This window comes from Muscardinus avellanarius (assembly GCF_963383645.1).
Source record: "Muscardinus avellanarius genome assembly, chromosome: 12".
NCBI classification, from domain to species: domain Eukaryota; kingdom Metazoa; phylum Chordata; class Mammalia; order Rodentia; family Gliridae; genus Muscardinus; species Muscardinus avellanarius.
Genome location: NC_137798.1, coordinates 78,180,561 through 78,193,175, shown reverse-complemented (window position 1 = coordinate 78,193,175; position 12,615 = coordinate 78,180,561). Strand labels below are relative to the sequence as shown.

General features: G+C 44.9%; 1 protein-coding gene across 1 annotated transcript; it reads left to right on the top strand.

Annotated features, from left to right (window-relative positions):
• Nucleotides 1–881: 881 nt before the first annotated feature.
• PNMA1 (PNMA family member 1) lies at nucleotides 882–1,943 on the top strand (the record flags this gene model as incomplete). Its single annotated transcript, XM_080707176.1, has 1 exon — nucleotides 882–1,943. One exon carries the CDS (start codon nucleotides 882–884, stop codon nucleotides 1,941–1,943), a length of 1,062 nt encoding a protein of 353 aa, XP_080563302.1.
• Between the last annotated feature and the right edge of the window lie 10,672 nt (nucleotides 1,944–12,615).

Below are 12,615 nucleotides of genomic sequence, written 5' to 3'. Positions count from 1 at the left end.
ATTAAATAAGGTTTTAAAAATTCAGAGTTGAATGCTGTGTTCTTTTGGGGGGGGATTTTCACCCTTTGGAGTTGATGTAAGTAGACTTATTTTGCTTACGGGGAAATTAGTCGATTTTTTTCCGTCTTATTGAGGTGAAATACAGAGTGCAGAGTGCGGTCGGGTGGTACAGGGAAACCAGGGTGTTGACTCTCTTCATATGCAGCACAGACTAGACTGAGTGCCTAAGATGAGTGAGTAACCTGAGGAGACTGACCCACCCCAAAGTTATCACCGTAAATCTCCAGATTTAGATTATTAAACCTGGTGCTTAGCAGTGTTTGCCACGTATATATATTTTTTAAAATCTGGAAACCATGAAAAAAGAAATGCGCCATCTGAGAATCCAGTGCCCAAGCCCCTCGCCGGCACCATGGCAACCGCCGGAGCGGGGAGCGGCGGCGTCCGGACACCGTTGCCATGGCGACGCTGGCGCAGGCGCGGGGCGGGCTCGGCGGCCGGCCCCGCCCTCCACTGCGGCAGTCCGCGGCGGCAGGTTGCGGGGAGGCGACGCCGGCCACTGCAGCCGCCGCGGCCTCCAGCCTCTTCCCTCCGCGCTCGGCCCTCGCCGCTGAAGAAGCGCCCTCGGGTCGGCCCCGGGCTGCCCACCTGAGCCCCGGCTCGGCCGCGGCGGCTGCAGGAGGAGCGGCCACGCCCGCGAGCCGCCGCCCGGCCCGGCCCGACCCCGCGCCCCCGCCGCAGGCTGCCGCCCGCCCCGCAAGATGGCGACCGCCGCGTGACGAGCGACGAGCCCCGCGGCGGCTGCCGAGCGCGGCGCCCCGGAGCGCGGCGAGCCCGGCGGATCCGCGTTCGCAGCCCCGCCGCCCTTGAGAGTTGGGGAAATGGCGATGACACTGTTGGAAGACTGGTGCCGGGGGATGGATGTGAACTCCCAGAGAGCTCTGCTGGTCTGGGGGATCCCGGTGAACTGCGACGAGGCTGAGATCCAGGAGACCCTCCGGGCTGCCATGCCCCAGGTGCCCTATCGCGTGCTCGGGAGGATGTTCTGGAGGGAAGAGAATGCGAAGGCAGCCTTGCTAGAGCTCACTGGCGCCGTCGATTACGCCGCGATTCCCCGGGAGATGCCGGGCAAAGGCGGCGTCTGGAAGGTGGTCTTTAAGCCCCCCACTTCTGATGCCGAGTTTTTGGAAAGGTTGCATCTTTTCCTAGCTAGAGAGGGGTGGACCGTGCAAGATGTTGCCCGTGTCCTTGGGTTCCAGAACCCTGTCCCGGCCCCAGGCCCAGAAATGCCAGCAGAGATGCTCAACTATATTCTGGATAACGTCATCCAGCCTCTTGTGGAGTCCATATGGTACAAGAAGCTGACGCTGTTCTCGGGGCGGGACATCCCGGGGCCTGGGGAGGAGACCTTTGATCCCTGGCTGGAGCACACTAATGAGGTCATAGAGGAGTGGCAGGTGTCTGATGTAGAGAAGAGGCGGCGGTTGATGGAGAGCCTGCGAGGCCCCGCTGCTGACGTCATTCGCATCCTCAAGACCAACAACCCGGCCATCACCACCACGGAATGCCTGAAGGCCCTCGAGCAGGTGTTTGGCAGCGTCGAGAGCTCCAGGGATGCGCAGGTGAGATTTCTGAACACTTACCAGAACCCAGGAGAAAAGTTATCTGCGTACGTCATTCGTCTGGAGCCTCTGCTGCAGAAGGTGGTGGAGAAGGGGGCCATCGATAAAGATAACGTGAACCAGGCCCGGCTGGAGCAGGTCATTGCCGGGGCCAACCACAGCGGGGCCATCCGCAGGCAGCTGTGGCTGACCGGGGCTGCAGAAGGGCCCGCCCCTAACCTCTTCCAGTTGCTGGTGCAGATCCGGGAGGAGGAGGCCAAGGAGGAGGAGGAAGAGGCCGAGGCCGCCCTCCTGCAGTTGGGCCTGGAGGGGCACTTCTGAGCCCCAGGTGAGAAGGCTGCCGATTTCCCTGTCACTGTGTGGTCTTCAGGCGTGTCTTCTCTGAGTAGTAAAGACTTAGCCTTTTTTGCTTTTGCTTTTTTTTGGGGGGGGGGCGGGGGTGTGGGGTGGGCATGGGACGGGCTGCCAGGCCTGCACATTCTTGTAACATTTGTGAAATTGTGCAAGCAAGCACCAAGAGCTGCTGCGATACAAGTGGGTCGTGCTGTCTGAGAGGCCAGGGAAAGGCTTGGACACACACGCTTGGTGCAAGCTGTCACCGTGGCATCGTCCCCACTTGTGAAAAACTGTGAACCTGTGACACTTCCCATCGAGATAATCAATGTGAAGTTGCATGTTTAGGGCCTGGCTCACAAAAAGTGTTCAGTAAAATGTGAACTGTTATATTTGTTACTAATATCGTGAATAGTTTGTGTTCACTGTCAACTGATCCTGGCTTATTCATGGAAAGAAATGTGAACTTATTAGATATTAGTTGCTCAGCTTTACAATGCAAATTTCTAATTTCTCACCTTTTATTACCTGGATCAGTTTAATTGGAAAGTATTCTGATACTACAAAATGGGATGCTGGAAAAATACTGCAATTATGTAGCTGTGTAAATCAGTTTTTCACTGTATAAGATACAGATGTAAATTGCATGGGGAAGTTGATATGAACTTGTTTAGTAATCCATTCCCCCACTTCAAATTTGTCATGAAATAATTCTTGTTTATGCTGATTCTAAATGTTCTAAATTTGAAGTTAACAAGTACATGTATATGAATTAAAATAATTTGAAAACTCTGTCTTCTCATTTTTATGACATGTATAAAATTTTCCAGGATAATTAAACTCTTTATCTTTTTTTCTTATGAAAACTTTAACCATATCATATCATAAAAAAAATCTAACCTCAGAAAGACCTGAAGAACATTATGTTAAGTGAGATCAGCCAAGCACAGAAAGAGAAGGTTCATATGTTTTCTCTAATATGCCCAAACTAGGGAGTATTAGGGATACCAGAGGGACTCCAGATAATAGAGGGGAAAACTCAGCAAAGCCAGAAAGGGGTAAGAGAGGAAGAAGGCCGAGGTTGATTAATGGAGGAGCTACGTTCAAATACGTGGTCAACCTGGACAAATTGTTGGGAGGGGGGAAGGGGAAGTGCAGGGGGGGAGCACCAGGCACTGTGTGAATATATGCCATTTTCTTTCTTTTTTTTTTTTTTTGGTGGTACTGGGGTTCCTGGAAGCCCTTCTACCTCTGGGCTACACTCCCAGACCTATTTTATATTTTTATTTAGAAACAGGGTCTCCTAAGCCAGCGCGCTCGGCTGGCTTCGAACCTGCGCGATCATCCTGTCTCCGCCTCCCAAGCGCGGGGATTACAAGCGTGCGCCACCACGCCCGGCAGCCATTTTCAATATGATCCACATTTAGAAAAATCTAGCCGGGCGTGGTGGCGCACGCTTGTAATCCCCGCTCTTGGGAGCGGAGACAGGAGGATCACACAGGTTTGAAGCCAGCTGTGCTGGTTTAAAAGACCCTGTTTCCAAAAAAAAAAAAAAGTAAAAAAAAAATAGGTCTGGGAGTGTAGCCGGGAGGTATGAGGGCTTCCAGGAACCCCAGTACCACCAGGAAAAAAAAAATCTAGCCAGGTGTAGTGATACATTCTTGTAATCCCAGCATTTGGGAGGCTGAGACCGAAGGATTGCGGTTCGCAGATAGCCTCAGCTACTTAGGCCCTCCACAATTTAGTGAGACCCTGTTTCAAAAGAAAGAATAAAAAATAGGGCAGGGGGTGTAGCTCAGAGGTCGAATGCCCCAGGGTTCCATCCACAGGCCCGAAAAAAAAAACAAACTAATCTCAATTACTATGTGAACTTAATATACCCTTTTTTTATTTTTATTTTTATTTTGCAGTACTGGGGATTGAACCCAGGGGCATTTTACCTCTGAGCTACATCCCCAGCCCTATTTTTTAAATTATTTTTGATGGTACTGAAGGTAAACCAGAGGCTTTTTTATCTCCGGGCTATACTCTCAGACCTATTTTATATTTTTATTTGGAAACAGGGTCTCACTAAGTTACCAAGAGCCTCGCTAAGTAGCTGAGGCTGGTTTCGAAACCGTGAGATCCTCCTGTCTCAGCCTCCCAAGTGCAGGGTTTACAAGCGTGCGCCACCACGCCCGCCTTATTCTTTATTTTGAAACAGGGTCTCAGTAAATTGCAGAGGGCCTCAGTAAGTAGCTAAGGCTAGCTGAGAACATGCGATCCTATTGTCTCAGCCTCCCAAGTACTGGGATTACAACCATATGCCACCACACCTGGCTCAAATTGTATATATTTAATGCATTCAATTTTTACATGTTTTCTTCAAGGCAAACAATATAAAATTTTAGAAAATCCTGAAATGAGGTTATCTGGCAGTGTTTCTTTTCTCCTTTTAAGTCACTGTATCTGAAATTTTTTTTCACTGAAGAAATAACAGTAATTCATCACATCTGTGTAAGGTGACTATTTTTACAGCAGTCATTTTATACCCAGAAGATATACAAAGGGAAAGGCTTAAAAACATGTTTGGCTGGGAGATTCCGTGCAGATGTCTATTTCTGAGATCTTTAGTAAATCCAGAAGTGAGTGCATGAACATTGTGGGCTTTTCCCTTAGTAAGGCTTTAAAATCTTAACTAATGCATAAATCCATATGGTATGGGGTTTAAAAAGACTAATATTGGTATTTTCCCAAATTTTTCTATATACTTGTGTCTTCGCTTCCCACATGTTACTTTCCTCTCCTTCTTCCCCTCAGAAACACACACCTCCACACTTCCTCCCCTCAGAAACACGCCCCACACTTCCCCCACAAACACCTGCCATATCCCTGTCCCTTCCCACCAAGACCCAGACTTCCCCAGCCACGCCCACCAGCAGGGGAGGGGAGACCCTCCCCTCAGGACTCCACAAGGAAGGGTCCTGTTCTCAATAGACATTTCCTTTCTCTCTGTGTGTGTGTGTGTGTGTGTGTGTGTGTGTGTGTGTGTGTGTGTCTAGGGGTTGAACACAGCACATTCCACCTCCATCCCTATTTAATTTTTAATTTTGAAACAGGGCCTCACTATGTGGTGGAGGCTGGCCACAAATCTATTATCCTCCTGTCTCAGTCTCTTAAGTACTGGGATTACAAATGTGTACCACCTTTTCCAGCTCTAATATTTTTTATTTATTTGTGGTACTGGGGATTGAACCTAGGGTTATTCTATCTCTAAACTACACCCCCCCCCCCCAGTCCTATTTTTATTCTTTAGTTTGAAGCAGGGCCTAAGTGGTGGAGGACCTCACTAAGGAGCTGAGGCTGGCCACGAACCTGCAATCCTCTTGCTTCTCAGGTATTAGGATTACAAGACTCTCATAATCTTTATACACACGTGCCCTGTTACAAATGCCAGTCAGCCACAATCCTAATCTGTACACATATACATATTATACAATTTTTTGGTATTAGGGATTGAGCCCAGAGGCATTCTATCTCTGAGCATAACCCCAGCAACAACCTCCCTTTTTTTTTCTTTTTTTTCTTTTTGCAGTACTGGGGGGTGGAACCCAAGGGCATTCTACCTCTGAGCCATACCCCAAGCCCTATTTTTTATTATCTATTTTTTGAATCAGGGTCTCCTGAGTGGCAAAGGGCCTAAGTAGCTGAGGCTGGTGGAGAAACATGATCCTCCTGTTTTAGCCTCCCAAATGCTGGGATTACAAGCATGCATCACCGTGCCTGGCTTCTGTCCCTCCCTCCCTTCCTTCCTTCCTTTTTCCTTCCTTCCTTCCTTCATTTATTTTGCAGTACAGGGTATGGAACCCAGGGGCATTCTACCTCTGAGCAACATCCCCAGCCCTATTTTTAATTCTTTATTTTGAAACAGGGTCTCACTGAGTTGTAAAGGGCCTCACTAAATAGCTGAGGCTGCCCTTGAACCACGATCCTCTTGTCTCAGCCTCCCAAATGCTGGGATTACAAGGGTACACCACCATGCCTGGCCGCCCCCCCCCTTTTTTTTAAACAGAGTCTTGCTAAAATTACTGAGGGTCTCACTAAGTTGTTGAGGCTGGCCTTGAACCTGTGATCCTGCTGTCTCAGCCTTTCAAGTACTGACTGGGATTACAGGTGTGTGTGTTACCATGCCAGGCTCACATATTACACTTTTTTGTGTGTGGGTCTGAGGATGGAACCCAGGGGCATTTGACCTCTGAGCTACACCTCCTGCCCTATTTTTTATTCTTTATTTTGAAACAGGGTCTAAATTGCGGAGGACATAAGTAGCTGAGGCTGTCTGCGAACCACAATCCTCCTGTCTCAGCCTCCCAAATGCTGGGATTACAAGCGTACACCACCACACCCGGCTACATATTACACTCTTAAAAAGCAAATAGGAGCCAGGCGTGGTGGCACACACTTGTAATTCCAGTCTTTGGGAGGCTGAGACAGGAGGATTACAGGTTGGAAGCCAGCCTCAGCAGCTTAGTGAGGCCCTCATCAACTTAGTGAGACCTTGTTTCCAAATATAAAATAGGTCTGGGGGTATAGCCCGGAGGTAGAAGTCCCTTGGGTTTCATCCCTAGTAAAACACACACACACACACACACACACACACACACACACACACACACAGCAAGGATTCTTTTTCTTTTTCAGCACTGGAGGCTGAGACAGGAGGATTGCGGGTTTGCAACCAGCCTCAGCTACTTAGTGAGGCCCTCTGCAACTTAGTGAGACCCTGTTTTAAAAATAAAGAATTAAAAAATAGAGGTGGGGGTATAGCTTAGAGGTAGAATGTCTCTGGGTTCAATCCCCAGTACAAAAAAAAAAAAAAATTAGTCAGGCATGGTGGTGCACACTTATAATTCCAGTACTTGTGAGGCTGAGACAGAAGGATTGCACAGGTTCAAAGCCAGCCTCAGCTACTTAGTGAGGCCCTCAGCAACTTAGTGAGATCCTGTTTCCAAATAAAATATAAAATAGGTTTGAGAGTATAGCTCAGAGGTAGAAAGCCCCTGGATTCCACCCCAGTATCACACACACACAAAAAAAAATTTTTTTAAATTTAAAAATTATATGTTGGGCCTTAGCAGAGCATCTGTGCTGGCAAAATGTGGGATGTGGCTGACAGTGCCAGTTGTCCGTCTCATCTCAAGGGCTCATCAGCCAGCTTGTCAGCCAAGCCTAACCTTGTGTATTTCTAAAAGTAAGGGTAGGACTAGGAATAAGAATGGTCCAATGGTAGTAGTAATGTGTCCCTGAAAGCACTCTTTCTAGGAGCCAAATAATTTGAAATTGTGAGAGACTTATCATTGGTAGTAAGTTCGCACCCCCCCTTCCTCCTCTTCTCCCTTGTGCCCCTCCCAAAATGCAAGCATTATTATGTTATCCAAAGACTGAATTTCTTCAGAATTGAATATCGTGGGAAGGGCACAGAATTGCTCTGTATTAGCCAAGCTAATGACAATGTAAACAAGACACAATTTTTTTTTATAAAATAACACAATTTTTATTACTATTTTAAAACAAGTCTCACAAAATAACATTCAGAAACTCAATATTTCTAAATAATTTAACACACAATAAGTTTAGTCATAAAGTCATGCTACAAAATTCCCATGTATAAAAGATTATTACCAGAGTATTAATAGATGACAAAATGTTCTTCAGAATGGAGTCACTTCTAGAAGCCAAAGATTCTGGAATGATGCTCAGGAGCATAACCAACAACCTGGGAGAAGCCACTGGTCTGAGTGCGTCCTCTGGGCTCCAACTCAGGCTTCACAGGAGTGAGCCCGCCAGGCAACAGCGCCTCACAGGCAGGTGCGCCCGCTGACCAGAGAAGCAGAGGGCTTCCCACCCCTGGAAATCAGTCATAACTTGATTTAGCCAACATCTGAATTAATTTTAAAAATCTAGATGTGGGAAAGATAACTCACAAAGTTTCTGAGTAGGAAAACTACTTGACACATCCCCAGGGTCTGATCTTGGACGCAGCAGACGTGGAATAAGGAAGAGCCTGACTGACTGGGACAACAGACAGCAGTTGCTCCTATAGCTTAGACTGCGCAAGGGCGAGGTCCAACTTGCTATCGTCCACAAACAGGCTAGGTATTTATCCATCTGCCCTTTGGAAGAACTTTCCAACATCCAGTTCATAATTTTAAAGTGCAATTCTACTGAAAAATAGTTTGACTCTCCCCTACCCCCTTGTTAAATTGCTAGACCATAATTTGGCTGGCTGGTTCCCCTCTAACCTGCCCAATATGGGAAATTAACTAGAATCCAATTATGGACATCTCCAAACGTCGAGTGAAGTTTTACCAATTTATTTCAGGTCATAAGAAGGAAGGTAAGACTCAGTCTAGTTCCTTTCAGATTTCTTCCTTTGTAGTCACTGATTAATAAAAAGGCAGGAATAAAGATATAGATAATGGTGTTTCTAAAAGTTCAATGGTTTTTAAATGCAAAATTTAAAAAATTCACCTATTTTACAATTTTGCAAAAAGAAAATGGTATGACATGGTAAAAATAAAGGAATATGGTCGTTAGCTGTATCAGAAGCACCAACTCTGCAACACCGAATCCTGTCTCATCATTTACATGCACATTAAACAGCCCAAATAAAGTATGTGCCAAAGGGATGTCTTTCTGGCAAAGGAAAGCTTGCAATTAACAGTTTGCTCCCTTTATCAATACTTACAATATATAAGGTCTTAGTGAACTAATGGTCTGGCTGCAGGTAGAGAAGCCCTGACTACTCATGATCAATTCTTCAACACTTCCCCAATTTTAATGTGACCCTATTTTTTTATTTTTTATTTTCAAAATATGGCCCTATGTTTTTCCATTTAGCCCTAAAGAATTTCAGGTAGAAGATTTCAACTCTATTTACATATCACCAAATCTGAGAATAAGTCAACAGTCAGAATTCATTTCTTGTCCCTCCTTATTCTACTTTCAGACCACTGACAAAAATATGTTAGAAGTAGCACCTATTCAAGCAGAAATTTCCACTCAGGAATCACATTTAAGTATCATAAACCACCTGTATACACGGGACAGATCCAGTAAACACGTCAAATTACAGGCCAGTTATCATGAGCAGACATTCGGGTTATACTCAGAATCGATGTCTACACTAGCGAACTTTCATGCATGACAATTTTTACCCAATATTTTTCTGTATTCAAGGACTGCCACAGTCTGCAAACATCTGTGCATTATCAGGCAACGAATGATGATTCGCTTTCTAAAGTACACTCAAATATTAAACTTTAGAGACAAAGCAAAATCTATCACTAAAGTGGGATTCTATTGACAGTTAACAGAGAGGTAGGTTAGTAACCACTGTCCTACGCTGAGCAAGGATGCTAAGAAATGCAAGTCGAGAACCTGCTGAACACACACAAGTTAAACCTCCAGCCCTGAGTTTCTGATGCTATGTGAAACGTAGAAAATGAACACTGCAAAAAAGGAAAGCGCTACTGGCCATCTCCTTCCATTCATGATTGTTAAATACAGTCTCTCATACAACAATTCTAGGGCACGTGGCTTCAGAGTGAAAATAAATGAACTTGGACAACAGGGGAGAACTGTTTCCACCCTCGGCTCTGGGACAGATAGCAGCATCTGGACACATCTTTTGTTATCGCCGCTGGGGATGGGGAGCCACTGCCATCCACTGGGTAGAGGCCAGGGGTGCTGCTTATATAATGATAAGACACCCCCCCCACACAATGATTAACCTAGTATGGGTTGAAAACCTCTGCTTTAAAGGAACAAACTCCCATGTAAACAGACAACACAAAAACCTTTCCAGGCCTGGCTAAATAACACGGTGGTCATAAGCTTAGAATCAGGGAGCACATAAAAGCTGAATTCCTTGGTAGACTAAAATCAAACGTACTGTGAAAAATTAAAATACTGGACTGATTCTAGAGCTCTACCATCATTTATAAGAGTGAATAATTTTAAATGATCCACTAATAGGAACACAGAGAATATTCCTAGTAGGCCAAATATCTAACGTCAGAGGCACAAACCAAAGGCATTTACTATCGACTAAATATGTACTAGTAAGGAATGATTTGAGAGAATATCCTAAACTTCTTCATACAGTAACCGTCCATTTCCTAATTGTATAAACTATGATTTTAATTCCAGGAAGAGGAAAGCACAGAAGTCATTCAAATATTTGCTGGGCAAAATGCTCAGCATATGAGCATCTGGGTGAATATAAATGTGTGAAATGACACAGAAAAGCACCTTACATTCCCATGAGAACTACCTGTGACTAAAAGACATTAGGAAAAAAGGAGAAAAAGGGAAAAACTAAACCTGCAAGCCATTTCACAAATCAATTCAGAATGAAGTCATCCATTTCCTATCATATTAACCTTTAGAAAATACGACCATCGTTATTATGGCTTCAAGCCGACCTCCTGGATGAAGTGCAAACCGCAAGTGAAGAAGACGGTCCTCCCTCAGGTGAGAGGCCTTGAGGTCACCAAGGAGAACGCAGGCTCACTGCCTGTGGTCCAGGAAAGGAATTTTAAAAGCTTCTATGTATAAGCCAGTCAGGGTAAAGCTTTCTTTCAATAAGATTGAAAGGAGGAGCTGAAAGGAAGCTAAAAAGGTGCTAGACTAAGTGCTGTTCTTGTTGGGTTAGAGTTGATTGTCAAAGCGGTGGTCCCTTTTGATCAGTGACTCTTGGAGACATCAACTAGTTCTTTCTTAGTTGATAATTGAATTTCTGAAACCTAGGACTACTGACACAATCACTTAAAAAATGCTTCTCCCTCATTCATGTGATTTAATGCAAGTAAAACCACACAAGTAAATGGGAAAACAAGAATTAGTAGTCTCTGACTGAGAGACGTAGGCACACTTTGGCAGGGCCCCTGACATCCTTTCTGCAGTCTACTAGTGACTTAGTCATGGCCTGCTACTGACTTCACCTAGCTACTGACGGTGCCTGGCATTTTCCAGAAATGATATTCTCTTACATGATAAATTCTAATCTCTGCATCCAGCTATTGCTTTGCAATTTTGAGGTTAAGTTACCTACAATGCTTCACACCGGAGGCAATCTTCAAATATACCGCCATTTGCCTGGGGTCCCAAACTGAACATCTCTCTCTCCCTTCCCTCCACAATCACTTACATAATCCACTTTACAAGCTGTTTAACTTAGAACTTCTCAAAAAATATATCTTGAAATATTATGTTTCCTTTCTTGTACCAGATTTAACCTCTTAAGTCTGTACCCTATAGCCATAGCAATGAGGGCCACTAGGCCAAATTGTTAGGGCAAAATTGACATGTATCAATGGTCGATATTTGGGCTAGGACTATTGACCACTGCCTTAAACACATAAGAAACTATAAACCAAAAAGTGTGCTTAAGGCCAGGTCTATGAGTAACATGGTCACATTACTAGTCAAATGTGTGATCGTGACAGTTATTTTAACTACCAGCCTGGATCACAGAATGACTGTACACAATAACTCAAGTGCCATGCATATAAAGACAACTTAAAATTCCAGTTGACAGTGTGCACATTAAAAAAAAGTAACACAGGCTAGAAGGCCTCCAAGATATTAATTATTCACTTTTTGTGTGTGTGTGTGTGTGTGTGTGGTACTGGGGATGGAACCCAGGGATATTCGACCTCCAAGCTATGCCCTTAGCCCTATTTTTTAGTCTTTATTTTGAAACAGGTCTTACTGAGTTTCAAAGGGCCTCACTAAGTCGCTGAGGCTGTCCGTGACTGCGATCCTCCTGTTGCAGCTTCCCAAATGCTGGGATTACAAGCGTGCGCCATCACACCCAGCTAATTCTACACTTTTTCACCACAGCTTTTCCAATTGGTCTTTGGAGTCTTGGTCCTCAGGTTGCTGCCATATCTCTTTTTTCTCCTTCCCTCCCTTCCTTCCTTTTTTCCTTCCTTCTTTCCTTCCTTTTCTCCCTCCCTTCCATACTGAGGCATTCTAGCTCTGAGCTGCAATTCCCAGCTCTTTATATTTTCTTTTGAAACAGGGTCTCACTAAGTTGCAGAGGACCTCAGTAACTTGCTGAGGCTGCCTTCAAACCGGTGATCCTCCTGTCTCCAAATCTCAACCACTGGACTACGGGCATGCACGGGCCACTGTGCTGGGCTGCTGCAGCACGTCTAAGCTTCGCCATGCCGCCCTCTGAACCACCGACCGGCTCATATGATGTGGTTGTGCTTCTGGGTCATAAGGAGATAGCCTTTCCACAGATTTGAAAGTACTCTTGAAATGCCTGGCCTAAAAGCTACTAAACAAACTGAATAAAGAATACTTGTTCTTTTGCTATTAAAAATGACTGTCTATAAATTTCAGTAGATGAGGCCACATAGTACATAACTGGGACTAAAAACAAAAATGGCAAAGTTGTGGTTTCAAAAAAAGAGAACTAGACTATAACGTTGGTGTTACTGGTTTGGGGGAGAAACATTGAATAGGTTTTAAAAAAAAATGAGAGATGGAAATAGAAGATTTGTTTTACCCTAAGAACCTTTTGTTCCACGCAGAATCTTTAAAATAGACAATTATACAAAACTTATCTATTGTTCTCACAACATTTAAATAAGTTAACACAAAGTGGAAA